The 24,350-nt window shown below is 41.3% G+C and overlaps 1 protein-coding gene across 3 annotated transcripts in view; it reads right to left on the bottom strand.

The window, feature by feature from the left end:
• opn7b (opsin 7, group member b) overlaps window positions 1–23,568 on the bottom strand; it is a 186,465-nt gene extending 162,897 nt beyond the window's left edge. For 2 of the 3 annotated variants that reach the window (XM_062052090.1, XM_062052091.1), the window contains exon 1: window positions 23,300–23,568. Coding sequence is in view for 1 of the 3 variants with exons in the window: in XM_062052089.1 (XP_061908073.1) it covers window positions 16,878–16,886 (9 nt within the window). In the remaining 2 variants the exon portion in view is untranslated. Of the gene's footprint in view, window positions 1–16,877; window positions 16,929–23,299 lie in introns of those variants that run through there. The other variant, XM_062052089.1, reaches the window with a different exon arrangement.
• Between the last annotated feature and the right edge of the window lie 782 nt (window positions 23,569–24,350).

Raw genomic sequence — 24,350 nt, 5'->3', positions numbered from 1 at the left:
CACGCCCCCCTCCCCCCTCTCTCTCTTCCCTCCCCACACTCACACTCTCACACACACACACAAAGAGCGCACGTCTCTCTGGGTGGGGGGGCGTAATGTTGTAACAAATAATATTTCTATTAAATAGGCTTTACTTTGCATTTAATAAACGTGGGATTATTTTTTGTATTTAAAAATAATAGTACCAACTTTTTTTTTTTTTCTCCAACATTTGTGGCACTGGCGTGGCGCCCCCTGATGGACGGCGCCCTTAGCATTTGCCTATACGGCCTATGCCACGGGCCGGCCCCGCTGACGTATGATAAAATTAAATACATTTTGCCCATGTAAACAGGAATTCTGACAGTTGCTCTCAAATCACGTCTTAACTCTTGACTTGCCAACAACACACTGAAAAACAGGAACTGTTAACGGCGCCTCAAATGCATGAATAACATGTCACTTAACCATGGCCCCACCTCGTCTCAGCCCTGTCATTTTATAAGCTTGTTTTGTTCTTAAGTCTGTCTTGTCTGCAATGGCATGTTAAGGCAGGCTATCTTTAAAAGAAACACAAATACTACGACATCCCTGTGGCATCCAGAGTCAGAGCAACTGTGTCACTGTCTGCTCACTGCATGTTGACGGAAAGAAATGCAGTGCTGTAACCTCCCTGCTATGGTGCGTTCGGTGGAAACTTGCGAATCGTGGCGCCAATTTGTTAAAATGAATTTTATGTTTTCAAAGTTGGAATTACAGGCCAGAAAAGTGTGAAAGACATGAAGAGCAGACACAGAAAAAAGTGCCTTGGGTCCACTTTGCCCATGTAGGAAAATCACAGAAAAGACAACATGTTTAATGCAATCCCCATAACAGCTTCATCAATGACACGGGAAGCTTAATTATGGAGCATAAAACTCCCTTAAGAAAGGCATTTGAAATTATTACTACATCTGTGGTGTTGCCAAACAATTGACTTAATGTGTGTATTTCCATGCTGACAGTTGTGATTATAGAAGTTTGTTTTTGATTACTAAACATCCCAGAGACATTTCTATAACATGTTAACAGTTCATAGTTTTACAGTTTGCTGTAAACGGCAGAGGAATCACCTTAATGTGGGAGCAGATAACATGTGTAGCAGAGTACTGCAAGCACCCAAACAGAGACTCGGAGGTAGCAGCTGCTCTCACATAGCTTACTGTTGCAATCACTGATATTTTTAACCTAGACAAACAGAAAACTGGCGTTTACTTAAAGTGGCTGATGACTGTGTCACATCACAGCAATGATAACACTGCGTACATTTTCTGAATTTGTCTTCAATTCATCCGGATTTTTTACTTTTATTGCCAAATCCATCATTGCCTTAGCGAAAGTGGTAACATCCTAAAAAATACCGAACATTTGTCATGTGGCAAATGAGTCGTGACTTGCTTGCTACCAAGTCACAACTGCAACTGTAACAAATTCAAGAAAATATAATGTTGCCTCACTCCTCTACAAAATGTTATGCTAACTCGATTAAGTAGTAGACAGTTGCATTAAAAAAATCTTCTTCTTTGCACCCCGACCAATAGTTTGGGACTTGTATAATGTTAGAGTGTATGTCATGGCTATTCAACTGGCGGCCCCGGGGCCAAATCCAACTTGGGATTGACAGCAGACAGCAGAGAGTTCAGTTCAAAAAACGTGAAAAAGACTACTTCACACTGCAGGTCATGTCTGATTTTTTGGCCCGTAAGCGACCTGTACCGGATTTTTTCATGTCAATGTGAACAGTGCAATCAGGAATTTTTCATACCCGACCCAGGCCTCTTTCAGATGTGGATATAAATCGGATATGTATGCAATGTGACTGTAGTGTAAACACTCCCACAGTCAGGTCTGACAAGGTATCATCAAAAAGCTATGAACGTCTAAAATGTTTTCGCCAAAGTAGACGGTTACAAAATAAATAGTTGACAATTAATCAGAATTAAAGCCAACTAGAATTAAACCTATGTTTACTTCCATAAAGTCTTCAGCACGTGTGATGTCATAACGTAATGTCTGCATGCAGATCAGATTGCGTTCGCATTAGACATCACAATTTTTTGGTAATGTCAACGACTATGTAAAATTATTAGATTTGACAAAATAATCCAAATCGGACATGCAACGTGAACATAGCCATATTTGTAGTAGATTCCTAAAAACACTTCATGGCTGTCAGACAAAGGATCTTTGACTACATTTTTTGCTGTAAAACCCTAAAAACAGAAGAGCACTACTATTGTACAGACAAGGCTATGTTTCAGAATTTAGTAACGCTGACAAGTTAAATGTCCACTGCAGAAGATGCTTGTTCTACGGTATATAGGAAATAAGAATAGGAAAAGGAAGAAGTCTGGTCCCCCGTTTCTTAGCTTCCTGGAAATGTGGCCCCCCAAACAATTTAGTTGACTTGCCCTGGTGTATGTTTATATTCCAGCTCTATTTTTAACTTCCATTTTCACACTGGAGCATTTTACAGACCTCATAAATGTAGAGTCACTGCGGCCAGTATTGCTCCACATATCACTCAGTTATCTTGCATTACAGTGAGATAATATGTCTGTCTTGGGGGCATATGTGAAATGTTATTTGCTTGTGTAATCCTTATATTATTATATGATATTAGAACACAGGTAAGTATGGGCAGTTACTTTAAATGGACCAAGACCAAAAGATTTAGTGATTTTTAAGAAGTAGTAATACTGAACATCAATAATGGCGACACAGTAATTTTTTTTTTTGTATGTATTAAACCAGTGTTTTTCAACCACTGTGCCACGGGCCGTGAGATAATGTCTGGTGTGCCGTGGGAAATTATGCAACTTCACCCAAATGGTCCCAACAATATTTTTTGCAAATCAATAATTATAATAATGTGCCGTTGTCTAGTGCCTGTGCTGTGTAGAGCTTGGCAGGGTAACCATGTAATACTCCATATCAGTAGGTGGCAGCAGGTAGTTCCTTGCTTTGTAGAAGTCGGAACGCGTCGAGGATGGTTTGTTGTGAGCACAGCGGGAGATAGGGTGCAGGTAAAAAGGTATGTAACGCTTAAACCAAAAATTAACAAAAGGCAAGGCCCACTAGGAAAGGCATTGAAGCGTAGGGATGGCTATGCAAAACAAAAGTAAAACTGAACTGGCTACAAAGTAAACAAAAACAGAATGCTGATCAACAGCAAAAACTTACAGCGTGTGCAGCAGAGACGGCGTCCACAAAGTACATGCGTACATAACATGACAATCAACAATGTCCCCACAAAGAAGGATAGCGTTCGCACAACTTAAATAGTCGTGATTGCGAAAACAAAGCAGGTGCGGGCAATAGCACTCAAAGGAAGGCGTGAAGCTGCTATAGGAAAACACCAACAAAACAGGAAAGGTCACCAAAATAACAACGCAAGACAGGAACTAAAGCACTACACACAGGAAACAACAACAAACTCAAAATAAGGCACGACAACCTGGTGGAGTTTCATTTTTTAACCTTTTCTGCTGGTGGTGTGCCTCCGTATTTTTTTTATGAAAAAAATGTGCCTTGGCTCAAAAAAGGTTGAAAAACACTGTATTAAACAATTGGATAATATGGTGACCAGTCAATTGTAAATTTGAAAGAAAGAAAATTATAATAAAAAGCTGTCAAAAATATAAAGAAAACCCTCTGTACCAATTTGGTTGTTGGGGCCCTTTTTTGTGTCTAATCGGCAGTCTTTTTTAGTCCGTCTACACTGCTGTCCGTGGAGGAGGGAAATGGGGGGGTTCCGTCTCTCATGCGGCAAATGGTTCCGCTTGACTCGCCACCCAGCTCCTGCTGGGATTGTCAGAAACTGGGTACCTTAGCTTTCCCCAAGGGGTCCAGTGGTGAAAATATGGTGGCTCTATTCCGGAACCAAAAAAAACCCTGGCCTATAAGTGGATGAAACAAGATTTCACTACTTATGTTCAATTTCACTAATTACCATCCATCCATCCATCCATTTTCTACCGCTTATTCCCTTCGGGGTCGCGGGGGGCGCTGGAGCCTATCTCAGCTACAATCGGGCGGAAGGTGGGGTACACCTTGGACAAGCCGCCACCTCATCGCAGGGCCAACACAGATAGACAGACAACATTCACACTCACATTCACACACTAGGGCCAATTTAGTGTTGCCAATCAACCTATCACCAGGTGCATGTCTTTCAGTGGCGTGCGGTGAGGTTTATTTCAGGTGAGGCACTGACTTCATCACAGTCAGATTTACAAACATATGAACCCTAAAGAGTATCGTATTCACCATTTGATTGGCAGCAGTTAACGGGTTATGTTTAAAAGCTCATACCAGCATTCTTCCCTGCTTGGCACTCAGCATCAAGGGTTGGAATTGGGGGTTAAATCACCAAAAAGTATTCCCAGGCACGGCGCCGCTGCTGCCCACTGCTCCCCTCACCTCCCAGGGGGTTAACAAGGGGATGGGTCAAATGCAGAGGACAAATTTCACCACACCTAGTGTGTGTGTGACAATCATTGGTACTTTAACTTTACACTTACAAACTGTAGCACACAAAAAAGCACATTTAATAAAAAAAATGTTATTATGGTCTTACCTTTACTTATAAGTGCGGGAGCAATGGTGTTCGTGTTGGAAGAGTCGTGAATGAATGAAATATGAAATCCGCGCAGCAGTCTGCAGGTGTACCTAATGTTGTGTCCCTGTTCACGGCTCCTCCGGCGCGCCGCGCGAGCATTGTTGTTTTTGCACTTTTTGGCTTCTTGTTAAGTGACTTTTTTTGGGTGGATTCGGTCTTGCACGTGGAGGGTTTGGGTGTGGGCTTTGGTTGGTGTGGCGCTCCCGTCGGGAGGTGCATTCTGCGGCGGAGGTGCTTGGCACCAGGAGGCGGGGTTATGAGACGAGCCTCCAGTTTTATGATCGCTCAGCACAAGAAATACGTTACACACATACAGTTGTTGACAACATACACTGTACATTATATACCTCAGCTAACTAAACTATGGAAATGTATAATATAATTCATATAGCAATACTGTCTCACTGCACAGCAGGCCAGCAGTTAGCCGAGTCATTGTGCACAATCCATGTTGAGGCACAAATCAGTGACACGCCTCAACTGGCTGCTGATCACCGCACCGTCTCTTCTCAGTATTTGAACGGCAAATGTGAAAATAAAAATTAAAATAATCTAAAACTGGTGAAGTTAAATGGAAAATAACTTTAGTATAATCACTGGATACATATAACAATTTAATTAATTTTTTTCTTTTTACTTTTTTTTACTTTCCATGATGGCAGGTGAGGCCGTGCCTCCCCTGCCTCTAGTGACTGCACGCCACTGATGTCTTTGGAGGTGGGAGGAAGCCGGAGTACCCGGAGGGAACCCACACAGTCACAGGGAGAACATGCAAACTCCACACAGAAAGATCCCGAGCCTGGGATTGAACTCAGGACTACTCAGGATATTCGTATTGTGAGGCAGATGCACATCTGCCATCGTGCTGCCCTCACTAATTACCATTACTAATTACCATTACTACTAATTCAGCCGAGTCTTATCGCCAAAAGTGAAGTTGCACAACAAATATATCTCCAAGCTCAAATGTCCACTCAAGAATGTGTCTTAAACTCAAGTGTTCACTTATAGTTTCACCATAAATGTTTTCAATTGATATCCCTTTTTTGTAGTTCATACAGGCATCTAATGAATTCACCTTAATTCCCATTTTTAATACTCAATATTGTTACAAATCACATTGACGAAATGTATTACATCAACAATCATTCATCTTAGAAAATAAAATTGCATTAGTCTTCCCACAATAATGTATAGTAATGTACGTCTGCTCTTAGTGGGACTGTGCCGGAAAATGTAATTTCAGTTCTTATATGTCTTGTACATGTTAAGAATGGACAATAAACAGCACCATGAACCTTGAACTTGATATAATCAAAGTTGCATTAAATGCTAAGAGACATTAAGGCTCTGCGTGCTATGACGTCACTCCTTGCACCGGTTTACAGTGAGAGACTGCACTAAATATTTACCTCTTTTAAACAATGCAAAATGCATTCAGTGAATAATACAAACTAAACACAAATATCATCTGCCAAACAGTATTTACACTAATCTTTGAGTTGCGTTTTAATGGCGTTTCACCTCGCCAGCTTGGTGGAAGTGTGTCGCACTAAACGCATTTCTAAAGAATATAACACACAACAAATGTCACAGGGAGAACACGCAAACTCCACACAGAAAGAGCCCGAACCTGGGAATTGAACCCAGGACCTTTTTTTTCGCAGTGAGGGATGAACACTAACACTATGCCATCGTTCTGCGCTCTCAAGTAACCTGTAAAAAAGTTCGCACACAAAGTGTCTTTTGAGCATATCATGGCTGTTTGGGTTGTTTTGAATCTCAGAATTGAAGTCAATAAGTTACTGTACATGGCGTGTGTGTCAGAAATCAACAATTTAAGTAGAATATGATGTACGGTAAATAAGCCGCATAGACCATATATCCATATTGCCTAATTGTATTATTTTCTCAAATGTTGGCACGAAATAAACTGACATATGATTGAGGTATAGCTAAATTGTGCCATTTAAAATGCATTCCTCAATTTTCTTTTTTGCTGAGATAGAAAAGAGACACATCTGAGAACTCAAATTGTGAGAGTGAGAGAGAAATCCAAGGGAATCTCTCACTGAGACATTGATGAGACATTTTGGAAACCCGCTCAATTATCTCTCATTTTTGTCTGAAATGAGATCAGGAAAAGAGACAACTGTTAGACATTCTAGGTCTAGGTCTTCTAAAACATCATCAAACAAGTACAAACACAGATTCATGGATTATTTTTGTTCTTTACCAAGTGATTGTAATGAATTTACCTTTTTGCAGTGGTGGGCCGTGCGTTTCCCACCTAGGCCTTCAGTGATGTCCGACTTCAATGATTACTTCTCAAAATACCATAATTGATGTCACCACATGACCAATGCTGGAGAAATACTATACAGGAACACATTTACACCCTACTGTGCATTGGATCACATCAACGGTATGCAAAACGGGTTATTTTCTGTCACATTTAAAAATCAATTAAAACGCATCAGCAATTAAAAGATATATCGTAAATTTCTCTGCTTGGCTTATGCAACTTCCGGTAAATAAAGTTTAATTTAAAGTACACACTTCTCAAAAATATATTAACTGCCTTGACCACATGATGGCGACAAACACACATGTAAAAATGTTAATTAAATGACAAGCATGACACAATTTAACAATGAATTTAGCCATTAATTGCGGCATTTTTCAAAATGGCGCATGCTCTGCTGCAACAGCACTGACCGTATCCTGTGTCTAGTGTCTTATGTATGTTTTATGTGCGTGCTTTACATGTAACTGTCACATTGTATATAGGCAAAAGTCAGACAAATCACCTATGACAAGTTACAAGGTGATCGCCGACTTTTTCACAATCTTATCGCTGATTTGCGATAGCCTAGCACTACAGCCCGACACCAACGACCGGCTACTCACCTACAGCCGAGATGAACTCCTGCTAAATCGAGCCTCGCTGTGGAGTAACACCAAGCCTGCCGTGGTCCTACCTTCGGAGCTTCGACCGAGGAAAAGGGGAAGGCGTGGAGGCATCCGTAGTCGGGTAAGAAGACGTCCCTTTAAACCTCCTTTGCCCACCAACATCATGTCCAACGTATGATCACTCCGTAGCAAGATGGATCTACTACATGCAAGGTGCCGTTTTGAAAAGGCTTTCAGAGACATCTGTATCATCGCTCTCAGTGAGACCTGGCTGGACGAGTCGGTTCCAGACTCTGAGGTAAGCCTGGACAATTTCACCATCGTCAGGTCCGACAGGACAAAGCACTCAGGGAAGACGCGAGGCGGTGTGGTCTGCCTTTACATCAATGACAGGTGGTGTAACAACATCAAAGTGCACCGTAAAGTGTGCACACCCAACCTGGAGTTGTTGACCCCGTCACTCCGTCCCTTCTATCTCCCCCGGAAATTACCCACTGTTGTGGTCAGCTGTATCTATGTAGCCCCTAGTGCTAACATCAACACAGCAGCAGAGCTGATAGCCGAGGATGCTAACCTACTCAGTGGCCTAGTGGTTGGAGTGTTCGCCCTGAGATCGGTAGGTTGTGAGTTCAAACCCCGGCCGAGTCATACCAAAGACTATAAAAATGGGACCCATTACCTCCCTGCTTGACACTCAGCATCAAGGGTTGGAATTGGGGGTTAAATCACCAAAAATGATTCCCGGGCGCGGCGCCGCTGCTGCCCACTGCTCTCCTCACCTCCCAGGGGGTGAACAAGGGGATGGGTCAAATGCAGAGGACAAATTTCACCACACCTAGTGTCTGTGTGACAATCATTGGTACTTTAACTCTTTAACTTTAATGCCATGCTAGCTAAGTATCCCGGTGCTCCGCTGCCTTATTTGGGGGACTTTAACGGATGCAGACTGGACAATGTATTACCATCTTTCCAACAGTATGTGGACATTCGAACAAGAAGGGTGAAAAAAACATATTGGACTTATGCTACGGGAACATCACCGATGCCTTCCGTGCCCGTTCACACCCTCCGCTCGGAGCTGCTGACCACAACGTCATCTGTTTACTTCCGTCATACAAACAGGAACTAAAGCGCAACAAACCACACTGCAGCAATGCCCCCCAGTGAACGGAGGACGCCACCACTCAACTCCAAGGCTCCCTAGCTTGTACCGACTGGGTCATTTTTGATGGTAGTCTGAATGACAGGGTCTCTGTCATTACAGACTACATCAAATTCTGCATCAGCTCCACAATACCAACCAAAACAATAAATATCTATCCCAAATCCAAACCATGGATCACCCCACAAACAGAGCCTGAGGGAAAACCCTAAATCCTTCAGGCAACAGGACTGGGCCAGCCTCAAGGCAAAAAAAAGGAATTAAAAAAATGAGGTACTTAAAGCAAAACTGAAGTACAAAAACAAACTGGAAACCGAATTCAGCAGCATGAACACCAAGCAGGCCTTTCAGAAGGTGAAAACCCCGACAGGATGCCAACCAAAAACATCATGCACTGTCAGTGACCTGAAAACCCTCTCTAAAGACCTGAACACATTTTTTACCCGTTTTGATAATTTGGACTTCTCACCAGTGTCAGGACCTGCTGAGAGCTCTCCCACCACCAGACCCCGAGGAACCGGCCCTCTTCACAGGGGAGGAAGTATGGCGCCAGCTGAGCCGCTGCAAGCCAGGCAAGGCACCAGGGCCTGATGGCATTCCAGCCAGGGTGATCAGGGACTGTGCCATGGAGCTCTCCCCTATCCTACACTCACTCTTCTGTCAATGCTACCGGACTGCAACAATACCTACACTGTGGAAAACTGCAACCATCATCCCAGTACCGAAGAAATCCAGACCCACAGAACTCAACCATTACCGCTCCATAGCCCTCACATCCAAAATTATGAAGTGCATGAAGAAACTGCTGCTCTACATCATCCTTCCAGTTGTCACCCCACACCTAGACCCCCTCCCATTTGCCTACAGGGCCAGGAGGGGCACAGAGGGTGCTGTGGCCTGCCTGCTGCATCTCCTCCTCCAGCATCTGGACTCCCCAGGCAACTTTGCCAGGATCGTCTTTGTGGACTTCAGCTCCGCCTTCAACTCCCTACAGAAGCATCTACTGATCCAGAAACTACACCATCTCAACATCCCCCATCAGCTGATCCACCTCACCCACAACTTCCTCACCAAACGACTGCAAGCAGTAAGGGTGGGCTCAAACACATCCCTGGTGCTTACCATCAATACAGGGGTCCCACAGGGATGTGTGTTGAGCCCTTTCCTGTACACACTCTACACCAATGACTGCCGTAGCATCTCACCCACCACAACATACTTAAAATACTCAGATGACACAGCCATTCTTGCACTCCTCTCCAACAGTCAATCCATCCTGGACTATCATAACACAGTCAAACATTTCACAGAGTCATGCACAGCCAGTTATCTGGAAATCAATGTCAATAAAAAAGAATAAATATAGTTCAACCCCCCCTCACCTCAGCACCCCATCATCATAAACACACAAACAGTTAAAACAGTTGACACTTTTAAATACCTGGGCGTAACCTTGGACAATAAACTCACCTTTGATCAGCACACCACGGACATTCAAAAAAGAAGTCAACAAAGACTGTCAGCCATCCGTAAACTTAAAGGACTATACGTGCACCTCACCTCCTGTTATTACTGTACCAAAGCATCGTTCAACCCATCCTTCTGTACTGTTCCACATGTTTTTTCACCATGCTTTGTGTAGCCATTCGGTTAAACTCACACGTATTATAAACAAAGCAGCTAAAATCATCGGCCTACCCACACCCAACATTTCAGATCTAAACCATAGGTCCATCATTCGACTGGCAAGCACAATAGTCCAGGATATGACTCACCCACTACACCAATACATCATCCCACTACCATCAGGGCGCAGGTACAGAACTATCAAATTCCGGAGGGCCCGCCTCGGGAAAAGCCTTATCCCTGCAGCTAAAGCTGCCCTAAACAGCAGGCCCGGCCGACCTGTCTGCCTGTAAATGTGTTGGTCATGTATGATGTCTTTTTGTTATTTTTGTTCATGGTGTGTAATGTCTATTGTTTAAATGTACGGCAGTGAAAATGAATTTCCCCAATGGGCACCAATAAATCTAAATCAAACGTGGACCCCGACTGAAACAAGTTGAAAAACTTATTCGGTGTTACCATTTAGTGGTCAATTGTACGGAATAGGTACTGTACTGTGCAATCTACTACTAAAGGTTTCAATCAGTCAATCAAAGAGTTTACAACTTTTAGTTGTAACAGAACAGCTACTGTCAATAACTTGCAATCTGATTGGCTATCACAACTGTCTCTCAACTCTATGTGTTCTGAAATTCATCGGCTAACGGCCCCGATGAGTAACCAATTACAGGATACGTAAACGTCAAGTTCAATGTGAGGCCATCTAGAAGGCCTTACTGACAACAACTCGTGATCTGATTGGCTATGGCAACTGTCTATCACCTGTATGTCCCCGTTCACTTGCAGTGCACGGACGCCTGCATTGTTGATTCTGAAGGCCTCTGGCAGATTTCGTACAGCATGGCAACATAAGCTAGCTGAATTCTGATCGGATACAAACTAAAACTCAAAACAACAGCACTGGAACGAGCATAATATGACATGAAGAGAATATGAATACTTTAAGATATTTAGGAAAAGTAAATTAAAAAATAATTTTATCTTTAATTATGATCATGATTTCTGGTTATGTTAGGCCAGCAGAGAAGGCCTTGCTGGCCCAGACTGCACACCAAAGCCTTTTTGTTTTCCTACGAACAAGATGGCTATCATCTGAAAGCAATAACAGAAAGTGATTGCATGACTGGGCTTGTCTCAAAGCTAATCGGGTTTGCTGATGTGTTAACAGGTAAACATATCCAATATGATTGGCCTATTAAGGAGCTTGCTTAGTGAATACTTCACTGCAGCTTGTAAAATACAGCACTTTACATTTCAGTTGTAAGCAATTTTTTTGTTTTAACGCACCTCACTTAACTACATGTTCTGGCTTCAACAAAAATGAAGTAGTCTAGTAATTTTAATAGGCTTTCATTTATTATTCATATTTTACCCTCTCTAATAAGGAAATATTAAGGCTGACTACACTAGGGATGTTTTGGTAGAAATCTACAATCTAAAGGAATCCTGGCCTGGTGAAGCCTGAGAGCTTTTTGATTTCCACAATCTGATGATCAGCTGCAGGGAAAACTGCTTGTGGCGTACTCACTGTCCCAGTTGGACATTTGTTAACTTGAGCCAAATTGCAAAGTTGCCAGCTGAAAACAGTGAAAGTAAAAGAAGCACTGAAATGTGTGTAATGTACAAACCCCGTTTCCATATGAGTTGGGAAATTGTGTTAGATGTAAATATAAACGGAATACAATGATTTGCAAATCCTCTTCAACCCATATTCAATTGAATGCACTACAAAGACAAGATATTTGATGTTCAAACTCATAAACTTAATTTTTTTTTTGCAAATAATAATTAACTTAGAATTTCATGGCTGCAACACGTGCCAAAGTAGTTGGGAAAGGGCATGTTTACCACTGTGTTACATGGCCTTTCCTTTTAACAACACTCAATAAATGATTGGGAACTGAGGAAACGAATTGTTGAAGCTTTGAAAGTGGAATTCTTTCCCATTCTTGTTTTATGTAGAGCTTCAGTCATTCAACAGTCCGGGGTCTCCGCTGTCGTATTTTACGCTTCATAATGTGCCACACATTTTCGATGGGAGACAGGTCTGGACTGCAGGCGGGCGAGGAAAGTACCCGCACTCTTTTTTTACGAAGCCACGCTGTTGTAACACGTGCTGAATGTGGCTTGGCATTGTCTTGCTGAAATAAGCAGGGGCGTCCATGAAAAAGACGGCGCTTAGATGGCAGCATATGTTGTTCCAAAACCTGTATGTACCTTTCAGCATTAATAATGCCTTCACAGATGTGTAAGTGGCCCATGCCTAGGGCACTAATGCCCCCCCATACCATCACAGATGCTGGCTTTTGAACTTTGCGTCGATAACAGTCTGGATGGTTCGCTTCCCCTTTGGTCCGGATGACATGATGTCGAATATTTCCAAAAACAATTTGAAATGTGGACTTGTCAGACCACAGAACACTTTTCTACTTTGCATGAGTCCATCTTAGATGATCTCGGGCCCAGAGAACCTGGTGGCGTTTCTGGATATTGTTGATAAATGGCTTTCGCTTTGCATAGTAGAGCTTTGACTTGCACTTGCAGATGTAGCGACCAACTGTATTTAGTGACAGTGGTTTTCTGAAGTGTTCCTGAGCCCATGTGGTGATATCCTTTAGAGATTGATTTCGGTTTTTGATACAGTGCCGTCTGAGGGATCGAAGGTCACGGTCATTCAATGTTGGTTTCCGGCCATGCCGCTTACGTGGAGTGATTTCTCCAGATTCTCTGAACCTTTTGATGATATTATGGACCGTAGATGTTGAAATCCCTAAATTTCTTGCAATTGCACTTTGAGAAACGTTGTTCTTAAACTGTTTGACTATTTGCTCACGCAGTTGTGGACAAAGGGGTGTACCTCGCCCCATCCTTTCTTGTGAAAGACTGAGCATTTTTTGGGGAGCTGTTTTTATACCCAATCATGGCACCCACCTGTTCTCAATTAGCCTGCACACCTGTGGGATGTTCCAAATAAGTGTTTGATGAGCATTCCTCAACTTTATCAGTATTTATTGCCACCTTTCCCAACTTCTTTGTCACGTGTTGCTGGCATCAAATTCTAAAGTTAATGATTATTTGCAAAAAAAAATTTTTTATCAGTTTGAACATCAAATATGTTGTCTTTGTAGCATATTCAACTGGATATGGGTTGAAAATGATTTGCAAATCATTGTATTCTGTTTATATTTACATCTAACACAATTTCCCAACTCATATGGAAACGGGGTTTGTAGAATATTTGTGACAGATGTGCTAAAAGCAGCTGATTGTCAGCAGCAATGATAATATTTACAAAGGTATAAATATGTGATATGCTGATGACCAATAAATGTAGGGGTATAATTAGTGTGTTGTGTGTTGGTTTTACACAGACATACTAATTAGTCTAGTCAGAGAGAAGTGGAAGAGTTTGGCATGAACATAGTTTGCTGTAAGTTGTTTGGGATTCCATACATATAGTCGTGGTCAAAAGTTTACATACACTTGTAAAGAACATAATGTCATGGCTGTCTTGAGTTTCCAATAATTTCTACAACTCTTTTTTTTTTTGTGATAGAGTGATTGGAGCACATACTTGTTGGTCACAAAAAACATTCTGGCAAGCTTCTGGTTGAATTTTTGACCACTCCTCTTGAAAAAATTGGAGCAGTTCAGCTAAATTTGTTGGTTTTCTGACATGGACTTGTTTCTTATAAATGATAAATGGGTTGTACTTGTATAGCGCTTTTCTACCTTCAAGGTACTCAAAGCGCTTTGACAGTATTTCCACATTTACCCAATCACACACACATTCACACACTGATGGCGGGAGCTGCCATGCAAGGCGCTACCAGCAGCCATCAGAGGCAAAGGGTGAAGTGTCTTGCCCAAGGACACAACGGACGTGACTAGGAAGGTAGAAGGTGGGAATTGAACCCCAGTAACCAGCAACACTCCGATTGCTGGCACGGCCACTCTACCAACTTCGCCACGCCGTCTTCAGCATTGTAAACACGTTTAAGTCAGGACTTCGGGAAGGCCATTCTAAAACCTTAATTCTAGCCTGATTTAGCCATTCCTTTACCTCTTTTGACGCGTATTTGGGTCATTGTTCTGTTGGAACACCCAACTGCTCCCAAGACCCAACCTCCGGGCTGATGATTTTAGGTTGTCCTGAAGAATTTGGAGGTAATCCTCCTTTTTCATTGTCCCATTTACTCTCTGTAAAGCACCGGTTCCATTGGCAGCAAAACAGGCCCAGAGCATAATACTACCACCACCATGCTTGACGGTAGGCATGGTGTTCCTTGGATTAAAGGCCTCACCTTTTCTCCTCCAAACATATTGCTGGGCATTGTGGCCAAACATCTCACTTTTTGTTTCATCTGACCACAGAACTTTTCTCCAGAAGGTCTTATCTTTGTCCATGTGATGTCAGATGAAACAAAAATTGAGCTGTTTGGCCACAATACCCAGCAATATGTTTGGAGGAGCAAAGGAAATTATTTTTTTAAGCGTCTACTGTATATAAACTGAGTAGAGGTCAACTCGCACATCTACCTTCCTGGTAATTATAACTTTATGCTTTTAGAAGGTCCACACTTTTGCGTGGGCTTTTGTGTAAAGTTTACATGTCTGAGACTTTGAGTGTGAATGGCTGCCCCCCATCACATTTCTGACAGGTTGTATAGCAATTTGGTTAGCGTATGTATGTTTTGCTCTGACTTTTGTATGAGTTACTGAAACTTGGTTCCACATTGGCATTGGTGCCAAAGTGAACAGTATTAACCAGACAGCAAAAAAAAAGTACTGTAAATTCCGGACTACAAGCCACTACTTTTTCCTACTCTTTGAACCCAACAGCTTATAAAACAGTGCGGCTACTTTATGGATTTTTCTTCGCCGATAGCCATTATGCACATATTTTATAATTTTCTTTAAAACAAGCAAATACACTAAAAAGGTGTGTTATGGTTTGTGTTATGGCGCCATCTTTTGGATGAGTTCACTCACTGCAGGTGCTGCATTGTCTTTCCATTTAGTGCTTTCAACTGGAAGTACAAGTGCTGTTCTGTCTTTTAAAATGTACCTAAGGAGTGTTCATTCATCACCCCATGCAACAATTGTTAGTTTTGCAGTATAACTAAAACAATTCTTACTTATTAAACCGCCCCATGTGCCATTTCTGTAGGAGTGGTTTCATGCATATTTGTGCGTGCTATCGTAATATAATTAAGCTAGCATTGTTATCATTAGCTAATATGCTCACACGTGTATGAGTGTCTGTGTTAGTATTATTAACTTAAAAGGAAATTCTTCTATTGTTTCAGTTTCACAAATGTATCAGTAAATGCACCAAAACGCCGCTGTGGAGTTTTTGAGTCTGTTTAGCTGATTCGAAAGGAAGCTTCCACGGCTTGTGGGTCCATGATGATGACTTCGGTTTTGTTTGATCATCTGTTTTACTGTCATGTAACATACACCGTTTGGAAACAATTACCGTATTTTTCGGACTATAAGTCGCAGTTTTTTTCATAGTTTGGCCGGGGGTGCGACTTATACTTAGGAGCGACTTATGTGTGAAATTATTAACACATTACCATAAAATATCAAATGATATTATTTAGCTCATTCATGTAAGAGACTAGACGTGTAAGATGTCATTGGATTTAGCGAATAGGAGTGACAGATTGTTTGGTAAACGTATAGCATGTTCTATATGTTATAGTTATTTGAATGATTCTTGCCATAATATGTTACATTAACATACCAGGCACGTTCTCAGTTGGTTATTTATGCGTCATATAACGTACACTTATTCAGCCTGTTGTTCACTATTCTTTATTTATTTTAAATTGCCTTTCAAATGTCTATTCTTGGTGATGGGTTTTATCAAATATATTTCCCCAAAAAATGCGACTTATACTCCAGTGCGACTTATATATGGTTTTTTTCTTCTTTATTATGCATTTTCGGCAGGTGCGACTTATACTCCGGTGTGACTTATACTCCGAAAAATACGGTAGGTATTAACAAAATCTTTTTGTGCGGCTAAATTATGAAAACTTTTTTTTTTTTAATTTCTAAAATTTAGCCAGTGTGGCTTATATGTGTGCTCTATAGTCCGGAAAATATAGTAGCTATGGGTGCCTCATTTTAGTGCTACTGAATGCAGTCTCAGCCATCTGCAACAAGTGCTTTGTGCGGGAATTATACAAGTAAAGTCAGCAGCCCTCATAACACCACTAGCGCTGCACTTCTTATTATGCACCAATGACGGTTATAGGAGGTAAGTAAGTCTGTGTCAGAAGTGGTAAGCATGTGTGAGAGCGTACCATCATTTCAAGACTACAAGCCACAACTTTTTTTCTATGCAATGAACGCTGCGCTTTATAAAATGCTGCTGCCAATTTATGGATTTTTCTGGGTTCACAAGCCAGCAATAAACTAAGCCCCGTCACATCAGACAATTGCCGAACGGTTTATGGTGGACCGATGAAAATTAAACGGACACACACACAACCATTTGGTCAGCCATTTAGCGTGTTATGCACTCACCTTCATCATGGTGAAGACATGACGAAATGCACACAACGCAGCCCCAATGCTTACGGCGATCGACCCGGCCATCAAGTAAGGAACAGCTGCCGCACGAAACGGAAATCCACCACCACCGACAGGCCCCAAAACAAGAAGATTGCATCGCCTCGAGACAAAAGGGAAAGCAAAAATGAGGCCGAGAAAACGCGGAACGAAGGAACCCCAAGTCCCTTTAACTGCGACACTAAAGAAGACAACCCAGCGGAGGGGACGAAGACTGTGCTCAATGACTTTTGAGGTGAGCTACACATACTTGCCAACCTTGACACCTCCAAATTCGGGGGATTGGAGGGGGGGTGGGGTGGGGGGGGTGCTAAGGGGGAAGGAGTATATATATAGCTAGAATTTACTGAAATTCAAGTATTTCATATATATATATATATATATATATATATATATATATATATATATATATATATATATATATATATATATATATATATATATACTGTATATATAAATAAAATAAATACTTGACTCTCATTGAATTCTAGCTATATATATATATATATATATATATATATATATATATATATATATATATATATATATATATATATATATATATATATATATATATATATATATATATATATATATATAAAAATAAAAGAAAGAGTTGAATTTCAGTGTTCATTTATTTACACATAACACTCATTGAAAGTGCAATGCTTTGCAGCCAGTAGCACAGCCTTTGAAGGAGCATAGATATGGGCAGTGTAATATTCTGGGTTGGAGTCAATAACCAGCCGAGGTGATGAAGTTACGTCTCTTTACTTCATACTTCAGAACCGACTCCCACACTTGCCGTCAGGGTGCGCAATACAACGTAAACCGTTGGCCAACCAAAAAGTAACCACAGAACACTATACCCAACATTCCCCAGGAGATGGCAACAAACAACTTAGATCACTCTATTACAGGCAGCATCTGTGAAATTAAATTTGCAGGAAAGGAGTGAGTTTAGGGTTGAATTGTCCATCCTCGTTCTTTTCTCTGTCACTCGTCGTCGCCATGACTGTGTCTTCTTTTTTCTTCTGCTTCGTCTCCTTCTTGTTGTGTGTGCTGTTGTGCACTCTCCAAAAGCCGTAGATGTAAAAACGTGACTGGGCCGGCACGGTTTTAATTAAAAAAAAACAACAAATAATAAACACAAACACCCGTGTAAATATTCCATGTTTCAATAAGTACACCTGCAACCTTTAGACGTACACAAAATAACATTTGTCCAAAAATTATATGTGCCTATACAGTATGTGTGGAAAATTACAGAATTTCTTATCTGAGAGATAGTGTTTGTGTGTCTGTAAAAGTGTGGTTGTCTCCATTTTGTGTTGATAATTTTAAAAATAAACATTTGCATAAGGCAAACACATTGATAATATTAAAACTTGAAAATTATCTGTTTATGGTACATTAAATAAAGATAAAACAATTATATTTGCGATTAATCATGATTAATTATGAGTTAACTACAATTTCAACCGATTGACAGCCCTCATTTTTTACCAAAATAGCCTAGCAGAACAGATCCACCTCTGTCTGTCGACATATGCAGCGGTTTGGTTGTGTAAGGCAGTGTTTTTCAACCACAGTGCCGCGGCACACTAGTGTACCGTGAAATACAGTCTGGTGTGCCGTGGGAGATTATGTAATTTCACCTAATTGGGTTAAAAATATTTTTTGCAAACCAGTTATTATAATCCGCAAATGTGCCATTGTTAAGTGTCTGCGCTGGTTAGAGCTCGGCAGAATAACCGTGTAATACTCTTCCATACCAGTAGTCGTGAGTTCAATCCCGGCCTCGGGTTCTTTCTGTGTGGAGTTTGCATGTTCTCCCTGTGACTGCGTGGGTTCCCTCCGGGTTCCTCCCACCTCCAAAGACATGCACCTGGGGATAGGTTGATTGGCAACACTAAATTGGCCCTAGTGTGTGAATGTGAGTGTGAATGTTGTCTGTCTATCTGTGTTGGCCCTGTGATGAGGTGGCGACTTGTCCAGGGTGTACCCCGCCTTCCGCCCAATTGTAGCTGAGATAGGCTCCAGCGCCCCCCACGACCCCGAAGGGAATAAGCGGTAGAAAATGGATGGATGGATAGATCAGTAGGTGGCAGCAGTTAGCTAATTGCTTTGTAGATGGTTTGTTGTGATAACAATATGCAGACGACAGCGGGAGGAAGCGTGCAGGTAAAAAGGTATCTAATGCTTAAACCAAAAATAAACAAAAGGCATTGAAGCTTAGGGATGGCTATGGAAAACTAAACTAAAACTGAGCTGGCTGCAAATTAAACAAAAACAGAATGCTGGACAACAGCAAAGACTTACAACGTGTGGAGCAGGCGGCGTCCACAAAGTCCATCCGTACATAACATGACAATCAACACCAAAATAGGAGTGCAAGACAAGAACTAAAACACTACACACATGAAAACACCAAAAAAACCTCAAAATAAGGCACGTCGTGATGTGACAGGTCGTGACAGTACACCTACTTTGAGACAAGAGCTATAGTGATGCATGCTTGGTTATGGTTTGGATTGATATCCAACAATTGCGAGAACAACTTTTTACTGTCAATATCGGCTGCTGAGTTTCATTTTTCAATGTTTTCTGCTGGTGGTGTGCCTCGGGATTTTTCCAAAAATGTGCCTCGGCTCAGAATAGGTTGAAAAACACTGGTGTAAGGTGAAGCTAGACACTGCTGCCCTTTGGTAAGATGACAGACACTTCTGTGATCTACTTGAATGTCAGTGGAAGAGACAGACAAGCTATTTGCCTTCTGCTTACTTGTTTGCAGACATCAGCACACCACACTTTTCTGTGTCATCTTTAGGGGCAATGATTAATCGACTGGCGAGTTACAATACATGCTGTCTTACTATTATGATATCACGCTGTTTACATTCTGCACAAAACTTAACAATACCGCTTGATTGAAACGTGTCAGGCTTGTGACTGACAGGTAATACGCCCAAGTAGCCCATCTGTCAAACTAAATCAAATGGAATAGAAGTCGGCTTTTCTCCCTGTGTCCCTAAACAGGATACATGGTGTGCTAATATGGACATAAAATGCAAAATGAAAAATAAAGAAAATCCACATCCTTATCAAGTTGCTATAGTCCCTAACCACACAGATTAATTAGCTCTTGCAATTTCTCTTCAACCTCGCTTTTCAGCAAAATGGCCTACACACGCACACACAATTAAGACCAATAGTCGGGAGCAAAGTAAGGCGTGTTATCTAGAAGACTTGCAGTAGATGCACAGTGATCTGATAAAGAACGACCTTGATTATTCAATGTTATGAGGCAGTTAAACTGTTCCATTACCATGATTGCATACGAGATGTCACTGCAAAAAGCCTGCCCTTTGCACAAAGATGAGGAAACTGCTGTTCACACATCTGTACTGTCTAGCAGTAATACTAACTGTGTTGTATCACTACACTGCATGAATAAAACGATTTAATAATGAATCATGCAGTGTCAGTGCATACAGAGAGCACGGTGTTGACTTGCTGAATTAATGAAAAGGATTTTATTGTCCACAACATTTTCGCAGGAGCATAAATGTATTCACCGTTCGAGTGTTCTGAATATTTTTATTAAATTGTTTTCATCCTAAATAACTATCCATAATTTAAATAGTCATTTTTCTTAGAGTTGGTTACTTTCGTCTTTGTGGTGAGTAGTAAACCAGAGTGCTTGTTTTGAATACATTGTCCCTTTGTATTAAAATGTGTCAATCATCATGTGTCATTTCCAGTTCCGAGCAGACCAATGAATTCTGATGCCTACTGTCTCTCAGTAAAATATGAAAAGAAGCCCGGCTAATACTTGTCTTTTATTGTTCAGGGTTTTGTGGTCTTTATCGGGGGAATTGAAAACACATTTGTCAAACAGAAGCGGGTACCAAATTTCTACCGGCAGCAGGACTATCAAATCTTTGTCTCCCATGTGGAATATTGGATATGGTTTACATCATTATTACAGGCGGTAGCACACATTTCGTGTGTGTTATATACCCTCTCCAAATACAGACAGATGTGATACTTCAACCTGCCGTGGTCTTGTCTGTGCAGCAGTTATTGTTAATAAAATCTTGTGAAAAGTTTGCACCTGATCTGTATGCATCTTGTGCTAAGCTTCAATCCTTCAATTGAATCCAGTTGGCACCAGCGGTATGTGAGAAATTATGCTTTTGTGTCGTACAGGGTGTTCATAAAACAGTGGCGGCTGCTGGTCTTTCAAGTAGGGGAGGCTCATTTTCGGCTACTCTCTTAACACAAGCACAGTCTCCAATTACAGAAAGAAGATAAAAAATGGCAGCTATTATAAAGAAGCATCACTTAGAGAATTGTAACATTCTCCATATCAACTCAACGGTATGTAACTTGAAAAACACTCAGGCAGAGGTTTATATTTGAAGATCGCTGACTAGCTCATTTTCCTGTCAATCGAAAAAGGGATTCAGCCTCATACGGAGCATCTGCGTTCAGGCCAACTAGAGGCCAAGCCCACTTTCCATTCACTTCTAGAGATGCTTGGCGTCCGTGGGCTGGACAAAGCCAAACATATGCCTTTGGTGTACGTCCCACACGCCATCAGACTGTACAACTCCTCTCTGTGCAATACATTTTCACAACATTTTCATAACATGGTCACTACTGCCTAGTTTCTCTTGTTATATTCTTATTTTTACTGTTATATTTCTATTCTTATCGTTGCTTTTTATTTTTATTCTTATTGTAATATTTTCTATTTTATATCCATTTATACCCCCATTATTTACTTTTTAAATTCGATCTCAATTCTGTACAATTTTAATTTTCCTGAGAGAACTCTCCTGAAGGAATCAATAATGTACTATCTATCTATCTATCTATCTATCTATCTATCTATCTATCTATCTATCTATCTATCTATCTATCTATCTATCTATCTATCTATCTATATATCTATCTATCTATCTATCCGTTTAATGCACTGTGACGTTACCACAATAAATGCAGGGAAAGATGTATCAGCTGTTGCGAAAGTAGCTGAATCTGAACAAAAGTTGAACACATTCTAACGCATATTTATTAGTTAATGACATGTAAACACAAAAGTATATATTCAACCACTTATTTTTTTTATTTACATTTTAGAGGAAGCTGAGCTTTTTCTTGCCCTATACAGCAATCGCCACTGCCATAAATAAATTCTGGACAGATTGGCAGCATTTATCACAAGAAATAATGATTGACAGTGAGACCGTAATGCTGACACTATAAAATCTTACAGTGCAAAGTGTATTAACACTAAGCAGTGTGTGCCGCACGGGAATTGAGTCTCTTATCCCCATTGATGTACATTAATAACCTCTTCTCTCCCTTGTAGTAGGTACCATTGTCTCTTGAGGTACAGCCGGCAACTATGCCAATATAGCTGCCACAATTATTCTATAAGATTAGTATTAGTGGTATGAATGTTGGCAATAATACAGTAGGTCTTCATCATGATTGATCGTTCTCACCCTCATCCACAATCATTCTGGTCTTTTGTCGTAAGTCAAATGGTTGAGATGAATGGCTGCCCTGCACGGGGACTTAGTGCAGCACAAAGGTCTCCCGCTGGAAGATATTTTTTTCCCTTCCCTTTATCACCAGAGTGGTCCTGGAACTCTCCATTTGGAAAGTGTTGTGATATAAACGATGTTGCCATGTAAAACCATGTAAGTGCTCCACTTGTTTCAAATGTAATCATATACACGCAGGACCGCAACATTTGAATAGCCCTATTTGTGTCGAGAAATCCTAATTGGAAGCATATTCACACTCCTGTGGAAGGAGATGGAGAACACTTTGTTGGCCGTTGATTACCATTTCAAAGAATGTATAGACTGAATGTGGATTTTTCTGACGCCTCATTGTACTCTGAACATCACATATGTTGTGTTAAACATCCACCGCTTCATGCCGCGAATGCAGGAGGTCATGTAATCCACACCATCAATTCTTAGAACTAGCTGTCACCTGCAGGGCTCAGATTTTGGCATGGCCCCTCTCAACCTTTTCAACAAGCGTATCTCATAGATAACAACTCATTCTAATCTCTGAGCGCCACTTGACAATAATCCGAAAACCGCCGTTGAAAGCTGCAGCGCTGTGAGGCAAAACAAGCATTAACTGTACGGACACACAAGCAGGGTGGTCAGTTAATAAGAGAAAAGAGTCCATAGGAACGTTTTTGCGCACAACAAAAGGTCAAATCACAGCCAATGAACAATGCAACCTAACCCTGGGAAAGTTCCTTCGCCGATCTTTTTTCTGAATATACCAGGTTCATCAGATAAAAAAGCAAAGTTCATGTATGAAAGAAAGACTTGTGTGCCTACCTTAGTGAGAGGGTGTGCTGGCTGGGGATCATGGGTGTTTCACGTCCAGTGCGTCAAACCTTCAACCACGTGCAGGCAAATGAGGAGACTTTGCGTGAAGCTGTTCGGCAAAGTGGGCTGTGTACGGGACCACAGAATCCACCCGTAGTAAGCAAGCAGCAGCAGCAGCCCGACAGCTGTGCTCAGCTCAGGGAGATCCGAGAGGCGACAGATTAAGAAAGACGGGCTGCTGCTGCTCTCTCCTCGACCCTGCAGCTCACAGTTACTCTCCCAATCTCTGCTGCTTGCTCAGCTCTCCCTCTCTACTTAAATCTCTTTCTTGTACACACATTGAGTCGCAACGCTGCACACCCCCACTCTCTTCTCCACTCTCTCACACACATGCACATACACTCCCCACTCAGGGTGACTTCCCCCAGCGCAGCTTGTCCTTCAATGGGTGTCATTATCACACCGCTTTATTGACTACATTCATTTTATTCTCATATTCCCACTTTTTCAAATGTTAAGTACCAAATGAAGAGAGAGGGTTAACACCAAAAAGATGAGGGAGCATAGTACCATTGTATACCTGCTTGGAGGGGGGTGACACAGCCTTACTTTGAAATGCAAGTGAAATGTCATGCTTAATGTTCTCTCCTGAGCTCAGTTACTTGCCACTGGCCAAGGCACACTGGTGTGTGCGGCATGTTCGACGCAAATGAAATTGTTGAACACTCTCGAGGACCCCTCGGTGAGCGTTATTCATGAAGAAAAACAGATACAAAAGACTTCACATCCGTGGTGGTTCCAGGGCTCTGGGAGGGGGAATGGATAATAGAACATATTCATTATTTCATGTGTACAATATCTTTAAATATGCATTTTTAATGCACAAAAACACCCAAGTGTGCTTGCTACATATACGATATGAGGTGGATAAGATACAATTGATACATTAAAATATTTTGTATTATATCAGTGAAGTTCAGGTTATCACTATGTGACATATTTATGAGATGGAGACTTTCAACAATTGATATACTGTATGGACAAAGCACAGTTTTTATGC

The sequence above is a fragment of the Entelurus aequoreus genome, linkage group LG07 (genome assembly GCF_033978785.1).
Source record: "Entelurus aequoreus isolate RoL-2023_Sb linkage group LG07, RoL_Eaeq_v1.1, whole genome shotgun sequence".
Classification (NCBI taxonomy): Eukaryota; Metazoa; Chordata; class Actinopteri; order Syngnathiformes; family Syngnathidae; genus Entelurus; species Entelurus aequoreus.
The sequence above is the reverse complement of the archived record's forward strand: the minus strand, read 5'-3'. Positions and strand labels throughout refer to the sequence as shown.